General features: G+C 41.9%; 1 protein-coding gene across 4 annotated transcripts in view; it reads left to right on the top strand.

The window, feature by feature from the left end:
• Positions 1-45: 45 nt before the first annotated feature.
• The window catches only part of LGR4 (leucine rich repeat containing G protein-coupled receptor 4), a 110,943-nt gene continuing 87,985 nt past the window's right edge, over positions 46-23,003 (top strand). For 2 of the 4 annotated variants that reach the window (XM_019948073.3, XM_019948074.3), the window contains exon 1: positions 13,852-14,530. In XM_019948073.3, the coding sequence (XP_019803632.1) occupies positions 14,346-14,530 (185 nt within the window). In that variant the 5' untranslated portion in view covers positions 13,852-14,345. Of the gene's footprint in view, positions 2,654-6,553; positions 6,618-13,851; positions 14,531-23,003 lie in introns of those variants that run through there. The other 2 variants (XM_019948077.3, XM_019948072.3) reach the window with 2 other exon arrangements.

The raw sequence follows: 23,003 nt of genomic DNA, 5'->3' as shown, positions 1-23,003 counted from the left end.
TGAAATAGTGGAAAAGCCCAAATTGCTTCCACATTAACTTTCAAGAACTTCCAAACTAATTTGTATCTGGACATAGTTTTTAAAAACGTTAGTAAACAGTATGCTTCTACTTTAAGTTTGAAGTAAAGGAATATAATAGCCAAAATGGATTTAACGCTTTTTCAGTGGATGGCTTCATTTATCAATTTAATTCTGCTTCAAAGGCTTATTTAAAATAAATTTGTATTAGTTATATTCTTGTTCTTTGGATTTGAAAAATTTTGATGCAACTACACAATGTGCTTCTGAAAGAAATGTATAAAATAACTTTTAAATGAGGTAAAAGCATACTCTGGTGGTTACTGGAATGAAACTTCAAATTCCCATATTTTGCTTTGCCTTTCGTAAAACGTAAACTACAGAAAAGATTCTCTTGTATTATTTTAAGAGAGGCTGTCTGGCATGTGATTGAGAGCACAGAATCTGGAGCCTGACTGTCCTGATTTGTAATCCTAGATTCACTATGACTGTGTAATCTTACACAAGTTACCTCTCTGTGCCTTAGTTCCTTCATCTGTCGTGTGTAGTAAGGATGCCTATACGTGTCATATGATCTGTAAATCCCTTAGAAAGGTGCCTGCATAGTAAGTGCTGTTTGTTTGTGTTTGCTGTTATTTTCGAGTATAATAGCTTCAGGACCTTATTAGCTAAAGGAAGACATTGTGGCCAAATAATTAAAATTAGCAAGTTCTTATTTTTGATGCCTAGAAAACAGATAAGCAACCTTTAAATTATGCTTGAAAATAAGAAATAAGATGCATAGGAATTTTCAGATTTCACTCTGATCAAAGAAACTTCTGGAATTCTAAAAGTAGTGGAGTTTGAGGGATGTAGGGTTGAGGTCGCATTCAGAATGAAAATCATAAGAAAATAAGTCCCAATAAGGGACTTGTTCAATCAGAAAAGCAATTTGTGGGGAGGATATGTCCTAGAGACAGTGGATTGCTGGAATGGGCTTCAGACAATACAAGGCATAATTCACCATAGTGAATTTTTTAAAGGCATAAAATTATACAAGCAACCAGGGGTACAACGAAATATATTTATTGTTAGCCCTCAGTTTCTTCAAAATTTCAGTAAACCAGAATACCCATTCTCTAAATCTTTAAATTCTAGTTTTGTTATATTCATTATCATTGATTATTCTGGTTTTAATATGATGAAAAGTTTTGTACATGTATTTCTTCAGTGGCAGTTTTTTGTACATTTATTTCTTTGGTGGCAGAAAGCCTGCGTGAAATCTTTAGGACTCACTTTATATACAGAGCAAAAGTAAATTCATGCAGAGCCCATTTGTCAACTTTATTTTGATTTAAACTTCTTTAAAAAAAAAAAAAAGGACAAGCACTTCACACCAACAGCAAGTTATGTGTAAGAGCTCTCCTAATTCTCATCAGCTACAGAAGCATATTTTGGACACAGTCAAGATTTGGTCCTTTTAAAAAGTTTTCTTTAGGAGAGAAAGCTTGGAAGAATTCTAATTTGTTAGTCTCTCCAGAGTTGTTCTAAACAATTGGATTAAAAACTTTAGCCGTTGGCTGCAGATAAGGTCCCTTTACATGGCAGTTACTGCATTTCATCAGAGAGTAACAAAAACCCAAACGTTTAATTTTGTTTTTTATTTGGCAGAGAAGTGCAATCTGAAAGCATGAAATAGCCAAGGGAAAATTTTTATTTCTGGTATCTCTTACTTGACGTACATTGAACCCAGAGTTTAGGTGCTAACTTTTGACTTTGTGTTTTAAGGTATTGTGGGTTGAATTGTGTGTTGTCTCCCCCACCCCCAAAAGATATGTTGGAGTCTTAACCCCTCAGAATGTGACTTCATTTGGAGATAGGGTCTTTAGAGATGATAAAGTGAGATGATTAGGGTGTGCCTACTCTAGTATGGCTGCCGTCCTTATTAAAACAAAAGGTAAATTTGGACACATATGCACAGGGAGAACACCATGGGAAGATGAAGGCAGAGATTGGGGTGATAGTTCTACAAGCCAAGAAATGTCAAAGATTAACAGCAAACCACCAGAAACAAGGAGAGGCATGAACAGATTCTCTCCCTCAGCCCTCAGAAGGAACCAGGCCTATGGACAGCTTGATCTGGGACTTCGAGCCTCCAAAACTGGAACGTTAAATTTCTTCAAGCCACCCAGTTTGTGGTACTTCACTATGGCAGCCCTAGAAAACAAATGCATAAGAATCCATGTTCTGGTGGCATCACTATTGAAAATGGGTGCTGAAGCAAAATTAAATGTGGCTCCTCCTCTGTGCAATAAAAGGGTCTCAGTAGAAATGGTTTTGGTTAAGAAATGATGGAGTCCTGGCCTCTGGGGATGAGGGGAGGGGTTCTTTGCTGTGGTTGAAATGCTTATAACACCCATGCATCTGTGTAATTGAGCTGTGCCTCCAGTGGCTTCCTGGGCTTATCAGCCCCTCAGAACTTAGCTTTTTCTTTTTAGGCTGCCAGTTACTAAATTAGCTGTATCGTTCTCAACTCAAGGACTTTCCAGGAGTTGGCAGTGGCAGAATATTCAGCACTGAGGAGAGGCGTTTCTGCAGCAGCCCTTGCTCTGATGGGAACATGAGCGTTTGTCTCTGGCCATTTCACCCTGTAAAGGTTTGTGCTGGCTCCTTGTGCGTGCCTGATGCAAAGCAGTAATTCAGCCACAACTGATTGTGCTGTTCCCTCCTTAAAACTTCCCCTTGTGCTTAGGATAAAATCCAGATCCCTTGCCATGATTGAAAAGGTTCTGCATAATCCATTCCCTACTTCCTCTCAAGCCTCGTCTCATCCTAGTGCCCCATTTGCTCTACTCCACTCCAAATCCCCCTCGCTGGAAGGCTTGCCCTCTGGTTCTTCCCCTGGGTGGCTGCTTATTCAGGTGTAAGCTGGAGTCACCACCTCTGTTAAGCCTCCATCTGTTCCATCTAAAGGTAGGTTCCTCTATTAATATGGCAACACCTTGTTTCCTTGTTTATGTTACGTGCTTAATTGTGCCTTCCCATTAGAATTTTTAAGTTCTAATCACAGCAAGAAGGATCCCAACTGTTCTGTTCACATTTGTTCCCCCATCGCCTAGCACAGTATGGTGACTTGTTATATATACCTTGTTGAATTGGCTTACTTTTCATAATTCCACAGGTAGATCAAGAACTTACATTGGAACCATATAAAAACAATAACAATGGTGTACACCAAGATAGGGGCACATAACTTTCACAGAATCAGAGAAACCAAATAGTTTTTCCAGAATCACACTGTTAGTGATTAACACAGCCAAGATTAAATCTCAAATTTGTTTTCAAAACCCATACTTTTCCACCAGTGCCACACTGCACTTTTAACTAGTATTTTCCTTTTTTTTTTTTTTCTGGCCATGCCATGTGACATGCGGAATCTTAGTTCCCCAACCAGGGATTGAACCTGTGCCCCCTGCAGTGGAAGCATGGAGTCTTAACCACTGCACCACCAGGGAAGTCCCCTCCTCTCATTCATTTTTTAAAAAACTTATTGAAGTATAGTTGATTTATTGTACAATGTTCATTTCTGCTGTACAGCAAAGTGATTCATTTCTACACGTTGTTCTTCATAGTCTTTCCCATTATGGTTTATCACAGGATATGTGGAGTTCCCTGTGCTATACAGTAGATATTGTTGTTTATCCATGCTATATATAATAGTTTTTTTGTTTTGCTTTGGTTTGGTTTTTCTGGCCACGCCACGCAGCTTGCAAGATCTTAATTCCCCAACCAGGGATTGAACCCAGGACCACGGCAGTGAAAACGCTGAGTCACAACCGCTGGACCGCCAGGGAATTCCCAATAGTTTTTTTTTCTTTTTTTAATTGAAGTATAGTTGAAGTACAATGTTGTGTTAGTTTCAGGTGTACAGCAAAGTGATTCAGTTATACATACATACATATCTTTTTTTCCTCATTTCTTAGCTTTCTCAGTGATTTGGGTGGGTTTTTGTTTATTTGGCTGCTCTGGGTTTTAGTTGCAGCATGTGGGATCTTCGTTGTGGCATGTGGGATCTTTAGTTGTGGCATGTGGGATCTTTAGTTGTGGCATGTGGGATCTTTAGTTGTGGCATGCGGGATCTTTAGTTGCAGCACGCAGCATCTTTTTTTTAGTTGCGGCATGTGGAATCTAGTCCCCTGACCAGGGATCGAACCCCGACCCCCTGCATTGGAAGTGCAGAGTCTTAACCACTGGACCACCAGGGAAGTCTAGGTGTTTTTGGTTTAGATGTTTTCTTTTTTGAGATAGAGTCCTGTGTCACACATGCACAAAAGCAGGAGAGTCAGAGGAACAAGAAAACAATGTACTTTTAGGTGGTGATGAGTGTTAGGAAGTCCAGCAGGGTAAGAAGGCTGAGAGCCAAAGAGAAAATAAGACTCAGGGACATTAAATCACTTGTCAAGGTTCACAACCAGTGATGCCACAGTCCCTTCACATTCTGGGCTGTCTGAGATGGGCTCAGAGACACGGGCCTACCATATCTGAGCAGCTAGCTTTGTGATTTTCTTTGGAGCCTCCGTACAGCACCAACTGCACATCCCATAATGCTTGCAGTGACAGTACTATTTTTTTTTTTTTTTTTTGCGGTACGCGGGCCTCTCACTGTTGTGGCCTCTCCCGTTGCGGAGCACAGGCTCCGGACGCGCAGGCTCAGCGGCCATGGCTCACGGGCCCAGCCGCTCCGCGGCATGTGGGATCTTCCTGGACCGGGGCACGAACCCGCGTCCCCTGCATCGGCAGGCGGACTCTCAACCACTGCGCCACCAGGGAAGCCCCTAGCACTATCTTTTAAGGATTTACTCTGTGCTGATGATCCCTTTCTATTAGTTGTCCTTACCATTTATTTCCACTGGCTCCCCACCCCAGCTGGAATACTAATCTAAGCACCTCACCATGACCCCCCAGCCCTGTATGGCCAGCCTCTGCAGCCTTCCTCACACTATTTCCCCTCTCTAGTCCCACTCGTCCCCTTTCTCCAACATGACAGGCCTTTACACTTGCTGTTCCCTCAGCCTGAAATCTCCTTCACCCTCTGCTGATAGGTATTTGTCTATTTTGTCAGCCCACTCCCCCTCCAAGATCATAAACTTCTTGAGGACAGGCAGGCCTCTGTTTTGTTTCCTGCCATGTACCCAGAGCTGAGAACAGTCCCTGGCACATGGCAGACGATCCATACTTGTTGAGAGAACGATATGAAAGAACACGATGCTATTTTAGAGAGTGAGGACAGGAAAGGCCTCTCTGAGGAGATGACATTTGAACAGAAACCTGAATGGTATGAATTGAAGAAGTCATCTATGTGACTATCTGGGGAGTTGGGGTATGGACAGGGCCCAATAAATAGTTTCTCTTCCCCACTATGTTTCTGAATATGGCAGGAAATAAATGAGTTGGCAGATGGGGACCAAAATACCACTTTATTATTTATTCATTCATACTCCGAGTATTTATTGATTCTCTACTCTGTGCCAGTCACGTTTTAGAGGGTAGGGGTGCAGGAGAGAACAGAAACGAAGCCCTTGCCCCCTGGAGCTCACTTTCTGTTAAAGACGGGTCAGGCATACATACCTTAGGCTTAAGAAGAAAACGTCCTTCCTCAAATTAGCCATATTGACCCTCTTCATCTGGACCATGACTGAGTTCTCATCATATCCATTCCTCAGGGGCAGAGCTTGCTCACTCCCTAGACCCCATCCCTAGAAGGGCAGAGGTGAGACAAAAATGCCTCTTCCTTCTTCCCAGATTTACCAATCTCCCATGGTGTGAGTGCTTCTAAGGGGGGAAGCAGTTAGGAGTAGCAACTGAGATGGAAGTTAAAACCTAGAAATTGTGGTGTCCTTGTAGCCCAATGTAAACATGTAAATAATTTTGTAAACAGAGTGGCTGGAAACAACACAAATTTTTAAACCACCACTTAAACAATTTTTAAAATTTGCAAATATTGACAGAATTGGAATTTTTTAATCTAAATGTGTCATTTTATAATATGAACATTTTTCTTTTAAAACTGATTAAGGAAGGAGTCAATAACACGCACACACCCCCTTTTATCCCCACCTTCTTCTTTAACTAGAACCTCACAGATTTCTTAAACTGTGTATAACCTTTTTCTCCTACCTTTTTATATTTTACCACCAGGTGGCACCAAAGTGCTGTTGATTCTACTTTAGAATTTTCTAGTAGTTCTTGCTAATTAAAGATCAGGCCTAAGTTTTAAAATGTACCCAATCTTTTCTTTAAAGCCCCAAATTAATATTTCAATGTATTTTATGAAGTTCAAACCTTTGTAAAAGTGGAAAGAAAACTTTCCAAACACATTCTAAAAGAAAACAAAACAAACCTATATAAATTACCAAATTACAAGAATATCTACCATTCAGTATATAGGTTTTGGGGAGGGAGGGGAGGATGACTGATTTAGCATTGTTTTGGCCCTTCTACTAAGTATGAACAACTTAAGTTGACTGGAAATTATTTTTGTCTTTACATCTTTCAGTTATCTTCACCCAAATTCAAACTGGATGTTTGATCAAGAGAAAAGTCGTTTCGGAGGGGACACGGTAAGTTCCTTTAAATAAATCAAAAACTGAGGTACTGGGATTAACTGGCTTTCTATGACACTAAATTTGTTTTTTTTTTTTAAATGTTCTCTTTTCCATGAAAATTAAAAATACATATTAAACCAAGTATGGAGTGGAAAGAGAAACTGACCTAGACATTAGCTCCAGTTCTGCCAGTGACTCAGTATGTTGCCTTTGGTAATTTAGTTATCCTCTGTGGGTCTGATTTCTCTCTGGTAAATGAGATTTAACCTATGATCTCCAAAGTTCCTTCTGTTTCTGAGGATTTCAAAAGTATCAAGAAGAAAGTTTGGCACAGCATAAGACAGAACTTTCTAACAGCCAGAACTGCCACTACCAATGGGACTGTGAATGAGCTGACGGTAGCTGTATCCAAAAGAAGCAGAGATGCTGTTGAACATTCTTAAGCCTTAGGCAGGTGATTGAACAAGCCTTAAGGTCCTTTTTAAGCCTAAATTTCTTAATTCTGTAAGTTAAATTGAATTGTAAGCTGCCTGACAGGAGAGACTCCAAATCATACCTTATAGTCAGAGGCTGACAACAAAATGCACCTCTCAGATCTCTGACTGTAGGGAGATTAACTGACCAACAATCCTGCTGATTACATCAGAATCAGGAACTTTTTAAATATGGAGAATCCCAGGCCCCATCTCAGACCTACTGTATCAGAATCAATGGAGGTGGAATTTCTATGTTTAAAATCTTCTCCAATGACTTCCCTCGTGGTCCAGCAGTTGAGACTCCTTGCTTCCAATGCAGGGAGCCCGGGTTTGCTCCCTGGTCAGGGAACTAGATCCCACATGCTGCAACTAAGAGCCTGTGTGCCACAACTAAAGGAAGATCCAGTATGCCACAGCTAAGACCTGGCACAGCCAAATAAATAAATAAATATTAAAAAAAAAAAATCTTTTCCAAGTGATTTACCTGTGGAGTGATCTGCATAAATCTAAACTGTTCAGTCCCCAACAGAGTAAGTTGTGAGGCCTAGGTGCATGGTAACTATTCCTTGAAAAAAAAATCCCCCCCAAAAAATGTTGAAAAGCTTGACAAGTTTGTGTTATTTTGGAATAAAAGGAAAAACTGGCAAAGTTACTATAATGTGTTTCCCTAATATCTCAAGGTCCTCCATTTTCTCTTTCATATTGAATTTTTTTTAAACTTTCCTCATAATGTTCTATGAACTGAAGTCATATATTTTAACACTAACCTGAGGCAAAAAAAAAAAAAAAAAAAAGAGTTTAATAACTAGTACCAGATTTTGTCAACCAGACCCCAAGAAAGCATTTTTGGCATCACCTTAACATCCAGTGCCATTGATCCAGTCTCCAGACCTTTCCTTGCTTTGCCCTTCTCCAAGGTAATCTTGAAAATTACAGATGGTTGGTAGATTGCCTGAATTTTTAGAGCATTGCCTCAGAATTTTTTATGTTTGAAATGATTTTAAAGACATTTTCAAAAACCTTGGGATTTTTAAATTTTTCATTCTGATTGCCACTCCTCTTATTTCGAAGAGTCATAGCAGCTGTCATTAGACAAAAAGAAAGAGAATCACCTAAGAGGTGTTTACCCAAGAGGTCTTTTTTGAGACAGCGTTAGGTGTCCAGGTCAGGAAAAGAAAGACAACCCACAGAATGTAAAGTATTCTCTCCACATCCTCCCACAGTTTCTCCTTGAGTCTAAAATCTCTTATTGCCTGCTTTTCTAGATTTCTTTCCATGTATATTCTTGTAGACAAAGAGAGCTTTCCAGGACACTTCAGCAGCAGAACTACCCTCAACCCCACTGCAGACTCCCACCCCAAGTGCTGGTTTTCTATACACGTCTTTTATGGGATGCCCAGACTTTGCCTGTAGTTCTTTGGAATAATTGTCTCATGCTAAGGTCTTTCCAAAATGTTTAAAGTTCTATTTGGAATTCTGAGGGAGTGAAAAGGAACCAAATTCTATGACTGAACTCTGTGTTAATACTTTGGCCCTAACAAATTCTCAGCATGACTAGGTGATAATCTTCCCAGTTTTCTATTCTGATTTTTCTCCCTTTACTTTTCTATTACAACACCTGGTTACTTTAACGCTCATTTAATTTTTTGCCTCATTCTGTTTCTCACCAGTAGTTTATGCACTCAGACCTTGGGATCCATGTGCGGTTCTGTAATTCAGAAATTGTTCCTTTGAGTCTCATTCTCTTCTTGGGTTAGATTTGAAATGGAAAGATTGGGAAAATAAAATCAGATTTAGAAAGGATTAGGAATATGTATTAGGAATATTATGTGTAGGAAAATATTTCTGGTATTTGTCCTAATGTTTTGAAGTTTGGGGTCAATATGGGTCTTCAGAAGTACTGAAAAGGACATCTGACCACAGGATATTTGACCGGGTCAGGAAACTAAGAAATTTTGGATCATGTTTTGAAAAGGTCTGGCTTTAAGAATGGCCTTCAGAAAAGAGAAAAAAAGAAGAAAGAGAAAGAGAAAAAAAAAAAAAAAAGAATGGCCTTCAGTCAGTCACACCAGAAGCCTCACTGTCAGTCCTCACATCCCAAAGGTCCATCAGTTCTACACAGATGGCAGAGGAAAGAGGGCCCAGAAGCCCAAACTTGACCACTTGTGTAGCTTAAAAAGATATTTTTAGTTTTTCAACAACTTCATATTGTTATTTTTTTGTGTGCTTCAAAATAATCATTGTTATGTTAAATTATCCCTAAAAAATAGATGCTATCTCCTGTGCAAAATAGGACCACTGTACAGACACTGAGAGTCAGAAGGAAAGGACAAGTGAGTGAAACACTAACTGCAAGCCTCTGGGCCCAGTGTGGGAGCTCCTCCAGCCCAAAGCCCCAGATGCAAATGTGGAGGCATCAGAGCACAGAAACAAGAGCATTTATCTTGAGGACTCAGTTGCTAGAGTAGATACATATCAGATGTCTGATGGATAGGGAATAGACTTGATATTCTTTCTTTATTTCCTGAACCTATTATGTTTTGAAATGTTTATGTATGTATATGTACATACAAATACCCATATATATGTATGTATATATATAGATACATACGTATTTTTAATATATGTATATGGCTTCTAACTTGAGGTGGCGGGTTTGGCATGGATGCTTTCATAAACTCAATAGCTATTACTCACCGGTCGTGTGATTGCATCAGGTCAAATATTTGGGGTGTCTTTGGATGGGAGGTATGATAAACCCTAAGTGCCCAGGATAACTTCGACACCATTCATTCTAGAAAGAGAGGCGTGTTTAAGCTTGCAACAGATTCTTTGGGGCTTATTCTGCAGTATAATCTTCAGCATGAGCTCACCATGGAGACCAGAAGTTTAAAAGTGCTTGATGTCAACATGCAAGGAAAGATGGTTACCTTTGAGGCATGTCTTTCTGAATTTTACATAATCCTACAAATGGTTTTCAAAGAATAATTAGATTTCAATAAAGGATTAGCACCTATAAAACGGGTGGGAAACTATATGGCCCACGGGCCAGAACTAGTCCAACATGTGTTTTTGCCAAAAAAGTTTTATTGGAACACAGCCACATCTATTTGTTTATGTATCATTTATTTCTTGCTACAATGGCAGAGTTGAATAGTTATGACAGAGACCATGTGGTCCGTGGTCCACAAAACTCCAAATTTTACTATCTGGCCCTAAACAAGAAAAACAAATATAAACAACCCAACAGAAAACAAACAGGCAGAGGAAATGAATAGGCAATGCATAGAAGAGCACACTAAATGCCCAGTAAATACATGAGAATATGCAGTTGTAATCAGGGAAATTCAAATTTCAACTACACTTTGATTTCATTCCAGGTGCATCAGATTCACAAATATTTAAGTCTCACAATATTGGTATTGGTAGGATGTAGGGTAATGGGGTTTCTTATTTTCTGCTGAAGGAAGCACAAATAAGTACAGTCGCTTTTGAAAGCAATTTGACATCCAATAGCAGTGAGTGCACATAGTCTATGACCTGGCCATTCCACTCCTAGACATACACACACACGTGTATAAAGGAAATACCTTTTAGAGAATCTCTTGGCATATATAAGGGAGACATGTACAAGAATATTCATGATAGCGTTATTAGAAAAAATACAAATAAGTTTCATATTCATAGAATGGATAAATACTGAGTATATTCTTTAAACAGAATACTAGGTAGTAAGGAAAATGAATTAACAATAGCACATATTTCATGAACATGGATAAAGCTCACAGGCTGAATGAAGAAACCAAGTTGCAAAAGAATACAGATTGATATTCTTTATATATGCAAAACAATAATATATATTGTTTAGGGATGCACCCATACAAAAAGCATGAAAATATGCACGGGCATTAATTATGGAGTTTAGGAAAGGTCTTACTTCCCAGAGAGAGAAAGAAGGAAAGGAATATGATTGGGGAGAGGTACAAAGGGAACTTCAACTACATTTGTAACATTCTGTTTCTTAAGCTGATTGCCGTGAACTCAGATTTTTGTTCTATTGTAAATTGGAGTTACTTTATAAAAGGTGAAATTCTGTACATTCGAGGACTTATAATCCAGTTATTACAGCACTACTGAAGAAACTTCACGATCTCCCAGGTTTTGTTTCCTTAATGGAGCAGCTTGCAGGTATGGCTTCTTCATACACTTGTGTAGGCTCTATATTTATAAGAATGTCTGGGTGAGGGTGTGAGTTGGACAAAATCCAGCTTGTCCATGAGTCAACATGCCCTGTGCCCTTTGCACAAAAGCCCCAAGGTGAACATCACTCGAAGGGTGTGCCTCCTTTGTTGCCCAAAAGTACCCTGCAATGCAGAGGCACTGTAGCTAGGCTCCGCTTCCTCTTATCCAGCCTGTGGATGCTATCCATTTACTCATCCATGGCCATGAAAAACTAGAAGGAGGAACCAGTCTGGAGGCAGTGTCTCTACTAAGTTTATTACTTGTTTGCCATCAAATTTTGGTTCATCCAGATATCTTTCTAGGTCCTTAAGGGTTATGTAAGAGCTGATCATTTTTCTCTAGTTGTCTGGGATAGTATCTTAAAAATCAGCGTTTTTTTTCCTCTCTTGGGGCATCTTATCCAAGAAGTGAAGACTAATTGGCTAGTTTTTCTTTAAAGCAAAACATATATAATGTAGCAACTACCAGAAATACTAAAACTTTAGCATATCTTACCTCTTTTTTTCTCTGCCCAAGTCCTTTGTTCCTAATATTTTGTCATCTTGGACAAGCTGCCAATTTGAATCCTCCTTTCTTACCTTCTTCATCTCCTAGATAATAGGAATTTATTCTGCAATAAAATCTACATCTCTCCTTTTTCCACAATCCAAATCTCTCCTTTCATCTAAGTTGCCAGCCCTAAGATCTTATTCCTTGGAAGCAAAGAATAAAGTTCTCGAAGTGTGGTTCAAGGACCACCTGTCTCACTTTCACTTGACATGTATCAAAATGCTGATTTCGAGGCTCTAAGGCTTTTAAGACACTTTGCAGTTTTAATCAAGCTTTGCATGTGATTCTTATGCTAACTAAAGTTTAAAAACCACTACTTTAAAAGAAAGGAAATGAATTATTTGGACAAATTAAAGTCAATCAGTATAATATATAATTGTTATAAAAAAAACAGCAGAAGATAGTGATACCTTGGCAAGAGAAATTCTGTCATCTTCCAGTGTTGTTACGAAAGAGAGACATTAAAGGAATCAAATAAAGAAATGAAATTAACAATTTGCTCTTCACTTGCTCATGAGAGTTGCTAGAAAATAATGGAAACGATTTAGACAATGGAAACCAATTTAGGGAAGCCTCCAAGGGCAACATACAAGGAACCAGGAGCCCAGGAGCTGTTCTGTGATGATCTTGGGCAGAGCACAGCATCTGCAAGCTTCAGATTTCTTATCTATAAAAGGTAGGGTTGTCCACCTACCTTTAATTTCTCTTTCGAACCTACAATTAGAGCAAATAGGTCATTCCTAAAACTTAAAGTCAAGGCATATCTGTATTTATTTGACTCTCAAGCGTGTGGATAAATTTATTGTATGTTAGTCATGTGCCCAACTGGGCATTATTTTTAAAATAAACTCCTGAATGTAAATATGATGGAAAATTTTCATTTTAAACTCCTTGGGTCTGCATCAACTTATTTCCATTTTCTTTAATTTTACTTACATGACATGAGTAATCAACTTGATGACAGTGACATTTTTAACCCAGCCTGCCTTAATTTAAAGTATTCGTGGCAATGTCTTCAAAATAGAGTAAAATAACCCAAAGGCACAGTGGAAAGCAAGAAAGGAGGTGCCCATAAAGCAGTATTTGGTACAAACAATGATAACAATAACGTGGGGTCTATTAAGCCACAAAAGTCCAGAAGAGGAAGGAATGCTGATAATTACCTAACACTAAAGTTGCTGCTGGCTTCTCAAGGGTAGTTACCTAGAACTCAAATGACAGCAAAAGCTGTCTGGAGAAATTGCCCAGTGTTCAGAAACATCACCTCCTTTGACCCTAACAAGATTCCTGTGTTCTAGGATTTTAAAGTAGATGAGAAAGCGATCTGAGTTGCGGTCACCAAAACTCTGTATGGTGGATGGCTAATTGCTAAGACTTAGCTATCAAGTGCATATCAAGGTAGATATAAAGATGTCAGTTGAAGTGAGAGGGGCTTGGGGGATGGGGGGTACACAGTTTTAATTTAGTATATAGCTAAAACTCAAATATTTATGTCAGATTAAGAGAAACCTTTTCTCTCCTCTTCAAAATCTTTCTTCCATTTGCACAGCTCCCAAAGTCCTCGCCATTTGGAACAGTGGAGAGTCATTTGAAACTTAACTGAATGCTGGAGGCAAGTTCTACTTTTCAGGTCATCCAATTTAGGAGATCCAATTTCTGCAGAGAGAAGACGACGAGTGGGGGAGGGAAAACCCAGATTCTAAGTCTTCGGATGCTTCCACCTTCGATCCACAACCTGCCACGCAAATCGAGCCAAGGCAGGGATTTTTGCCGCGAACCACCACCATCACCACCACCTTGTCACTCACTCCCGATTACCACGCCCCTCTGGTCCCACTCTCGGCCAATGGCGGCTCCTCTCTTTGCATAGTAATGAGCTCGAGACCTCCCCCGGCCAATGGCGCTCCAGGAGACGGGTTAGTTTTGCATGTACCTAAGTGATTTGCATAACCCAGCGACTGGGGGCTTGGGAACCCGAGCATGCAACCCTAGAAGGGAAAAGGACGGGAGGAGATTGAGCTGCGGCTGCGAGAGAGCGAGAAAGAGCCCGGGTGTTTGTGCGAGAGCCGGGCGGGGGGCTGTGGCGAGGGGCCGGCATGGCTGAAGGCTGCGCTCCGCAACCTTGAAGAGCGGCTGCGGCGGGAGGCCGGGGACCGGGAGGCGGGTGCGATGGCAGAGAGCGGCCCCTGCAGCTGCGCCCGGCCCGGCCGGCTGGCCTGAGCCGCTGGAGGAACGGGGCTGCCTCTGCGCTTCCATGGAGCAGCGGGTAGGGCGAAACTCCGGAGCGCCGCGTCCCTGCGCTGCTGCTGCCGCGGACTGTTGAAGGGGCCGAGCCCCCGCGACTGCAGAGAGAGGAGAGCCCCCGGCCCAGCCCGCAGGCCTGCCGCCCAGGGCGGCGGGGGGCGTAGGAGGGCGCCAGAGGCGCGCCGAAGGCGCGGCGCCGCGGGAGAGGCCGGCGCTGGAGGCGGCCGCAGCAATGCCGGGCCCGCTGGGGCTGCTCTGCTTCCTCGCCCTGGGGCTGCGCGGCTCGGCCGAGCCCAGCGGCGCGGCGCCGCCTCTCTGCGCGGCGCCCTGCAGCTGCGACGGCGACCGTCGGGTGGACTGCTCCGGGAAGGGGCTGACGGCCGTGCCCGAGGGGCTCAGCGCCTTCACCCAAGCGCTGTGAGTGCGGGCGGAGGGGGCGCTGGAGGGGGTTCCGGGGGGCGGAGCCAGTGGCAGATCCCACTCCATCCCCAGTGTCCCGAGGAGGGGGGCGCCGTCACCTCCTTGCCCCGCTCCAGCGCCGCGAGCTTCACAAGCTTTGCCAGTCCGGGTCCGAGACCCGTGTAGCTCTTTTTCCCAGACTTTTCGGGCACGATCACCACCACCCTCCCCCAACTCCCAAGTGCGTGTGGGGCCGAGGAGGAAGGAGGAATCTGGAAACACTTGCCCCAGGCAGCCTTTTCACGCGACTTTCTCTTCTCCCGCGAGCCCCTGCTCAGCTGGCAAGAGTTTTGCAGGCGGCAGGGGTGAGGGCGGCTAGAACTTGGCCTGAGTCTGAGACCGAGGCAATTTTCGTGGGGAAGCACCTGGAGCCTCCTGGGTTCCAGCATGTGGGGAGAAGAAAACACCTGTACCGCAGTCGGGGCGAATGGCCTTCCCATTTGGCCCTGTCCGGGGCGGGGGGCAGGGGTGGGAGCGACCTGGCACCTCAGTCCAGTTCCACTCCGGACTCACCAGCAAACGCCTGGGGTTCTGGAGCTCGCAGGGAAACCGGGCGAAAACAACGGAGAAGGGAGGGGGGGAAATTGCAGGTTTCTCTGGGTGAAATACTTTTACCCAGCAAGGCCTTTTAAAGAAGGAATGCTGACCTGAAGTACAGGATATTGGAGGAAAATGAAAGTTCCAGAGCATAAGCTCTGCCTGTCCCAAAAGGGAGCAGTTTTCTGCTGTTCCTTAACCAGTAGAACTTTTCTTTTGAGCTGCCTGAGGTTGGGAAAGTCACTCAGATGGTTCTGACTTCCAAAACCCCCCTCCACAAACGGGGACGGAGAGCTTTAGACATTCGCTTTAGAAACGACTCTGAAATAGGTGTTGGCTGTGGTGTTGGCAGATGGCACCAGTAGAGAAAGAATAGGGTAACTGCGTGCAGGGTTTGGTGTATGCTCCTGTCCTGCCTTGCTGTGCTGTGCGGCCAGATTAAATCAAGGGCAGTGAAAGAACTGTTTGAGAGAGGAAGGGATTCTGAGAGGCCTTGGGTAAAGGGAATTTCCTTTTACCTTACAGCTGCTGAGAGGAACCTCTTAGAAATAGACAGTGTGAAAGGAATAACAGACCCCGTGAAGAGATCCTTTCTGTGCAGGCCAGAGCGGTGCTGTTTCCAGGTGGCTGGTGGGAGGTGTTCTACTTGCCCTCTGCCAGTGGGGTTTTTTTGAGTCTTGTGGCCACTTGGAACCTGTCTCATTCTTTGGCCGCCAGCCCCCTTCTCTTTTTTTTTTCCCCTTGTCTCAGGTTTTAGTTACACATTTGAAGTCATTTTCCTTCAATATGGTGAAATTTAACTTTTCAGTAAAAAAAAGTTAACTTTGCAGTGACAAGCAATTTGCCCACAAAGGTACCCTACGTGGGAAAGTTTGTGTGGGAGTGGGGAGAAGTAAGGGAAGGAAGACTGGGTAGAGGGGAAGGGGCTGTTTTTTTTCCCCAAGACCTCTTCATACTTTTAGGGAATTCATTCAGGAGAGGTGGCTTTCCCTGAAACCTCTTTCAGGTCCAAGAGAGAAAAGCATACTTTTACTATTTTGACCAGTTGAAAAGACCTTGTTTAGCAGATTCCTTGAGTTTTAATGTGTAGACTTGCCCTATAAGGAAGAGGGCTGTTTTACATTAGTACCTAAAAACCACAAAGAAATTTTTATTTTTATGAGAGCACACTCCTTGCTATAGAGCATCAGGCATCTTTCTTTAGAATTCACCAAAGGTAGTGAAATGCTATATTCTCAACCTTGAGCCTTACATAAGTGACTGTTCGTGGCTTGGGAAACAGATAAATAATTGGCACCAGTCCAGATCAGATTGTCTAAACTAGCATCATCATAGCACTTTCTGAGCTGTGGTGGTGGGCAAATGTGTTATATTTTCTTTTTCCCTTCGTGACCTGTAGAGTAGTTGTACCTCCTGATAACTCCTTATTTCACTTGAATACTCTTCATTTCACCCTTAAAAGTATATGTTATAGGGCTTCCCTGGTGGCGCAGTGGTTGAGAGTCCGCCTGCCGATGCAGGGGACACGGGTTCGTGCCCTGGTCCGGGAAGATCCCACATGCCACGGAGCGGCTGGGCCCGTGAGCCATGGCCGCTGAGCCTGCACGTCCGGAGCCTGTGCTCCGCAACAGGAGAGGCTACAGCAGTGACAGGCCCGCGTACCGCAAATAAATAAATAAATAAAAATATATGTTATAATGACGAGCCCTTGTAAAGGGCCTTTCAAGGGCCGTGTATTTGCATTTTGGGAAACCAGTGATCTCAAAAGCCATGTTGAAGAGGGGCGGGTGTTGTGATCTGCCCACTCCAGTTGATCTTATAAGACACCTTGGAATCACCCAAGGTCTCTTTGCTAGTACTTCTGATTTGCTGTCCCATCACAGATTTGGTGGAACACAGGTACACACCAAGGAACTAGATCCATGGTTCCCAAACTTTGATCCACTGATGTCTAATTTCTGGAGCATGGGCACCAAGGCCTGCTTAGTTATACATAAAATGATAATCACAAAAATAGAAGTCAAAAAGATGAGACTAATTATTAATCGAAGTTATTTTCTTGTCATTCCTCAGTGGTGTCTTACCTTCACCTCATTCAGGTGTGTACACATCCCACATTGGGACTCCTCGTTGACAGAGCAGGGATTTTATTTTACTCAACTTGGAGTCCAGAGTCCGGTACAAAGGAAGCGCTTAATGCTTCAGTGAATAAATAAGGACTTAAGGCCACACTGAGGGGCAGGATTGGGGCTTGGAATTCAGCCCTCATTCCCACGCGGGATTGCCAAACTCTGCATTCTCAGCATTTAGCTTTTTGTCCAGATCTGAGAACCCAGAGAGAGGATACCTGCTTTTTCTCCTTTAGGCTCGTTTAAACTTGTTCAGCCTAACAGTGTCTATTTCCTGCTGAAAGCTGCTTTATCTGAGTCTGGGGGCAGAGTCAGATGTAATCCTCAGTGTTGTTGACGGGATTCCCATGTTCACAGAGTTTGCTGCACCTGTAGTGCTTATTTATATTTTGCAGCGGCAGTTCCTGATCCTGTGTCACAGTGCACTGGCTTGTCACATTTCACCCTGAGGTGTTTTAAAGGAAGTACTCCGACTAGTATTAAAATTCTGAAGTGTATTTTTAATCAGAAGGGTTCAAGTTTATTCCCTATTAGAGCCAATAAGGTCCCTCTTAATCACCTGCATTCCAAGATTCTTGATTGAGAGAGAAAGGGGTGAAGTCATGGTGGTGGTGGGGAGGGGATAGTGAACGTGTGTCCTCTGGTTTGTGTGTTACTGTCACAAAATTTGAGACTTGTAGACGGGGGTTACAAATTTCCGCATGCTAGGTTATGTCTGGTGCATAGTTTTAGGATTATAAAGGCTGTTTCTGTGGCTTTGTGGAGAGGGTGGTAGGTCTGAGCCCTCACCATGCCCCTGAGTAATTGTGTGGCCTTGGGCGAGTCATTCTACCTCTTTTTTTTGTTTGTTTTTTTGGTGACAGTTTCTTCATTTGGAAAATGAAGTCATTGGATTCACTAGATTCTATGTAAGGCTGCTTGTAGCTTCCAGACATTCTATGATTTATAATTCTTACACAATTTTAGGATGGCAAGGTGATGATAGTGATCGACTACTCTCGTGAAAAGATCCCAGAAGTATCTGAATATCCATCTAGTTGAAGTTGCACAAGCCTATTTATTGCCACTCACTTGGAGGAGGAGTTCTTTGTGTTTAGAAGTGTGTGTTAGGAAATTTGCCATGGAGACTTGTTACAGAATGCATGACTAGCTAAGGCGCTTTGCTGGGGTAGAATAGCCCCGCTTGTTTCCTGTTGGTATGGCTTCACACTTGGAAACTAAAATCACTCTGTTTCAGTAATTTGGATACTGTACAAAAAGTTACTCAACGTCCTCACTTCCATATAATTAGTCATAGTCTCTGCAGCCTTCACGGTGTGTGTATCTTGTACACGGGCAGGTTAGCAAGCTTTCTATATAGAACTGATGGTTACCTGAGGGGCTTTGAAGGATTTTAAAAAATAATCTGTTGCTTTTTCTTCTTTGGGAAGCATCATCTCAGATTCTTCCCTAAGGTATACTTTTTTTCACGACTCCAAGCACCTTTCTTTTAATAGTATTATTTGAAAGTATTTTCTTATTTCCTCCAGTGTCAGTTGTATTCCCTGGCAGGTCAGTAATCAGTGGCTAAATGTTTATACCTTTTTTGATGGTCGAGTTTTGATATTTTGATGTCTGTAAGTTACTGTCTGTAAATTTCACTGTTAGCTTATTTTCTGCGGTGTGTCTTTCTAGAGAAGTATTTGTGTTATATACCAGGGAACTTTGTTCTAAACAAGGCCAATATATGAACATCTTTAGGTACAGGTTGTTTATTTTACAAACTAGTGAACTGCTGGGTTCTCTTTAAACAAGAGAAGAAAGAGCATTCTGCTGGGAATATGGAGAGCTGGTTTCCAGATCTGTCAATAAATCACACGAGTGACCTTGAGGTGGTGACACACTTAACCCTTCAGGGCCTTGGCTTCTTCACCTGAGAACAAGGAAGTAAACAAGTCTTATTGCCAAAAGTTTTCTTTCTGTTTAATTCGATTTTTTTCCCCATACGTTTGTCCCATCCTCTGTGTTGTGTTAAGTATAGTGTAGGTGTCTCAATCCTGAAATCCCTCCCTGACCCAGGAAACTTCCCCAGTTGTCCACCTCTACTGGAATGTATGCATGGGGAACCTGCCTCAGAAGGCAACAATGTGCTGGGTGTGGTCTGCGCTCTACCCAGGATTTAAACCAGTGATTCTCATTCGAGGCTCCTGAAGGCTTGTGGTAACCACTAATATTTTATGATTTTCAGTCCAGCTAAATGCTAATGACAGTTATGGTATCACAAGCATTTAATGTCCAGGCACTTGGCTCTTACGTGAATCGTAAGGTAACATTTGACAACTTAATCTCTTAGGGAAGATCAAAGTTCTGTACTAGTAGGTGGATCCAGGCAAGTTTGGGCGTTTTCTTGGCCTCTGTCAGGTTATCTCTCAAATTCTTATTTTAGTCATCTTTATAATGGCGGAAAGCACTGACAGCCTGCAAGTTTGGATTTTGGTTTTTGGTCTCCTTGGTTGTGCTTATCCTTTTATTTCCATTTTTCTTGTCAGGAAATAATGCATATTGGTGACTAATGGCTCTCATTGCTTTGAATCTCTCAGAATCTGTGTAGACTATCAAGCAAGTGAAGTTGTAAGAATCCTTTAGTGACTCATTGAAATTTTTCTAAGACCGTTTCCCACTTTTTCTCTATAAAAAAGATAGAAGTTTCCATAAAAGCACAATATTTATCAGTATACCTGGGTTACAGGTTAAACCCTGCCCAATGTGCCTTAAACTCTGAGAAACGTAACTAATGTAACTTGATCAGACAGCTTTGCTTTTAATTATTTTTAAATGAGAGTTCATGGTTTTGTCTTTAGAAATGTATTATCTAGATTGCTCTTTAATTGCCTCCTGAAGCCTTCAAGTTTTGGGCAATGCCCAAAGCTTGTTTTCCTGTATATACAAGGACACGGATAACTTTGTCCCCAATTTTGTTCAGTGAAGTGTAGTTTTTCGAAAGATTTGTTGAGGATAATAAAATGCTTTAGTTTTAAATTCTGTCAGTGAAGAAAAAAAACTAGGGCATTTAGCAAATCAGTACTCTTACACAATGACTAATTTGTCTGCCTTTCTAGACATTTCTTTTGTGTCTCAACACTTGGTGAACAAACTGTAGGCTGGGTATCGGCTCTATTGTCTGAAATTGGGTGAGTACAAAATTGAGTTTAGAAATGATTTTATAGTTCATATACATTTAGTAACATCTCAACTTTCTAAAGACTTGAGCAAGTTACTACTCAAATACCCCCTTTAAATGGCAAGATGTAATTATGTAGTAGTATACTCTGGATTCACCCACCCATAGACAAATATTCGTTATTAAACTTTGTATAGAAATATACAAATATATATATATTTGTAGAAATATAGAAATATTCTGTGTCATGTACAGGCAGTTAAAACTCTGAATGGGTGGTTGTTTTTAGTCTCTAAAGCACGTTTTGATACTGTTACATATTTTAATAGTCAAAAAAGCATGCCAGCCAGGTCCCCCTCTGCCCCTGCAGTAAGTCTACAGCAAGAATTGTCATTTTGCATTTTGCATCTCTTATTTTAGATGCAAGTGATTGGGGTTCAGGAATGCCCATCTAAGAGTGTAGGCTTCAGAAATGAACATTTAAAAAATACATATTTTGGTAGTTCTCTTAGCTTTTCTGTAATGAAAGATCTTATGGGAAAAGCACTGAACCAAGCCTCTGTGGCAACACGTTGGCCCATTAAGAATATAAGAATATCCTTGTAAGGAAATGTAAACCATAGATATTTTGGGAGGCAGCTGGGCCAAAACTGGGTATACGTTTAGATCCCGGGCTGGTCTGTTGTCTGTGCTAGTGAGAAAACATGTGTGGGGAAAGCATATTTAATATATTACGGGATATCTAATGACCCTTTATCCTTCATATTTCATTTGTATTTAAGTATTCCGAGTCAAGATAAGTAAAAAGTTATGTAAGCCCCTTGAGCTAGTTTTTTCCCCCCTCTATTTTTACACTAGGAGAATGCAGCCCCCCCTTTTTTTAAACAAAGTTTTAAATATAAAATTGACCATTAAAAGAATGAAAATCTCAGTGCACACTGGCAACAGAATATTTTTGCTCTTTGAATCAGATTTCAGAGCGTGGTATCCAGAAAAATCATGAGTTAGATTTTCCCTGTTCCCTGTACATTTTGAAAGTTTTCTCTGGGGGAATTTCCCCTCCCGAGTAGAGTGACCTAACTTTGGCAGGGAGATGGCGCCTTTCCCTTGGCTCTGTGGGAAGCATGGCTGAGGAATGCACCTAGGATTGCTTGGGATCCCACTTGCCCACTCCGCCCGGGCTCTGACTGCCCATGTGGAGCTCTCAGTATAAGCCGCAGCATAACTGAATGCAAGTGGTGACCTCCAGGCTCCCCTGAAGAGCTTGATTAGAGCTGTTTTCCTAGGGAGGTAGATAGATGGCCGTTAGAAATCTCACTCTTATTCACGTTTTCTTGTTGGGAAGTGCAGGGTAGGAGGTATGCTTCCGAGTTGGCAGTCTTCTCTCTAAAACTCTGGGGACTGGGCTATGATGCTGTTTAACTTCTGCTTTTTCCCATTTCCCTACAGGGTAAGCTTCATGCTAAGAGGCCCTTAGAGAAAATATACGACTAGTATGGATAATACAAGAAGGGCTTGGCAGACTAGATTTTCTCAGGAGAGAGGAGACCTGTGGTTGCCACCACTGCGATCTACGTTGTCACCCTTCCCGTGTGTGGAAGCCATCTCAGGGTGCTTCTTTTTTTGCCTGAGAATCTCCAGAGAATCGGCACTATTCTCTGTCTTGAATACCTTACTGACACCATAAGAACTCTATCCCGAAGTCTAGCAACTCCTATGGAGGTGAGGGGAGAGAAGGCAAATACTGTTGATTAACCTTTAGGTTCCTTAATGTTCTTGAAGACTGTTCACACGCTTCTCTGTTTTAGGCGCTAAATCCAGCTTTTGCATTTTCCGAATCTGATCATTGCCCCTTGGGTCCTCTTCAGGCTCTCCTTATCTCACATCAAGCATGTACAGAATTCTCATACAATTTGATCAGAGTTAAGAGAGGAATATTCAATGCATTTAACATTTTAGTATCATGTTTTAAAAGATTACACATGGATTTACTAACTGATACTTAGCAGTTTATCATAATCCCAGTTTTCATCCATTCTGTGCTACTGCTAGTTCATCTCATTTGATTAGTGGGGTTTGTCTTAAAATCTTAATGTTTTCTTAACTTTGTAAGAAAGAAAGTTTTTTCTTGTTGGCCTTCTGTTCTCTCCAAGGTCATTTTGAGTCCGTGGTCGCATAATCCAGCTTCTTATGTCACTATCTACTCTCCAGTCTTCTTTTTATGCACCTATTTTTATGAACAGGACTTCAGAAGTTGTTTTATTTTTGAGTGTGGCCCAAGGAATCAAGACCCCTGAGGTCCTAAATCTGTGCGCTTGAAGGTATCACTTAATCCCTTTGGACATTGCCTTTTCCATCTGCAAGAAGAGGTCACTTGACTTTATCTTTAAGGGTCACATGTAGGAAACTTTAGCATGACCTGTTTGAGTGGTGGCAAGGACCCATTACATTATGTTTTCATTTCTTTGGGGAGCGACTAAGCAATTGTCTATGTGTGTTATCCCTTTAAGTCACTTAGATTTAAAATTCTAAACTCTATTTCTCTGGTTCTTTGAATGTATATCAGGTTTATAGCCTGTTGGAGACTTCACAGTGAGCCCTTGTG

Source organism: Tursiops truncatus, chromosome 8, assembly GCF_011762595.2.
Source record: "Tursiops truncatus isolate mTurTru1 chromosome 8, mTurTru1.mat.Y, whole genome shotgun sequence".
Classification (NCBI taxonomy): Eukaryota; Metazoa; Chordata; class Mammalia; order Artiodactyla; family Delphinidae; genus Tursiops; species Tursiops truncatus.
Note: the sequence above shows the minus strand (reverse complement) of the source record. Positions and strands in the feature narration are given on the sequence as shown.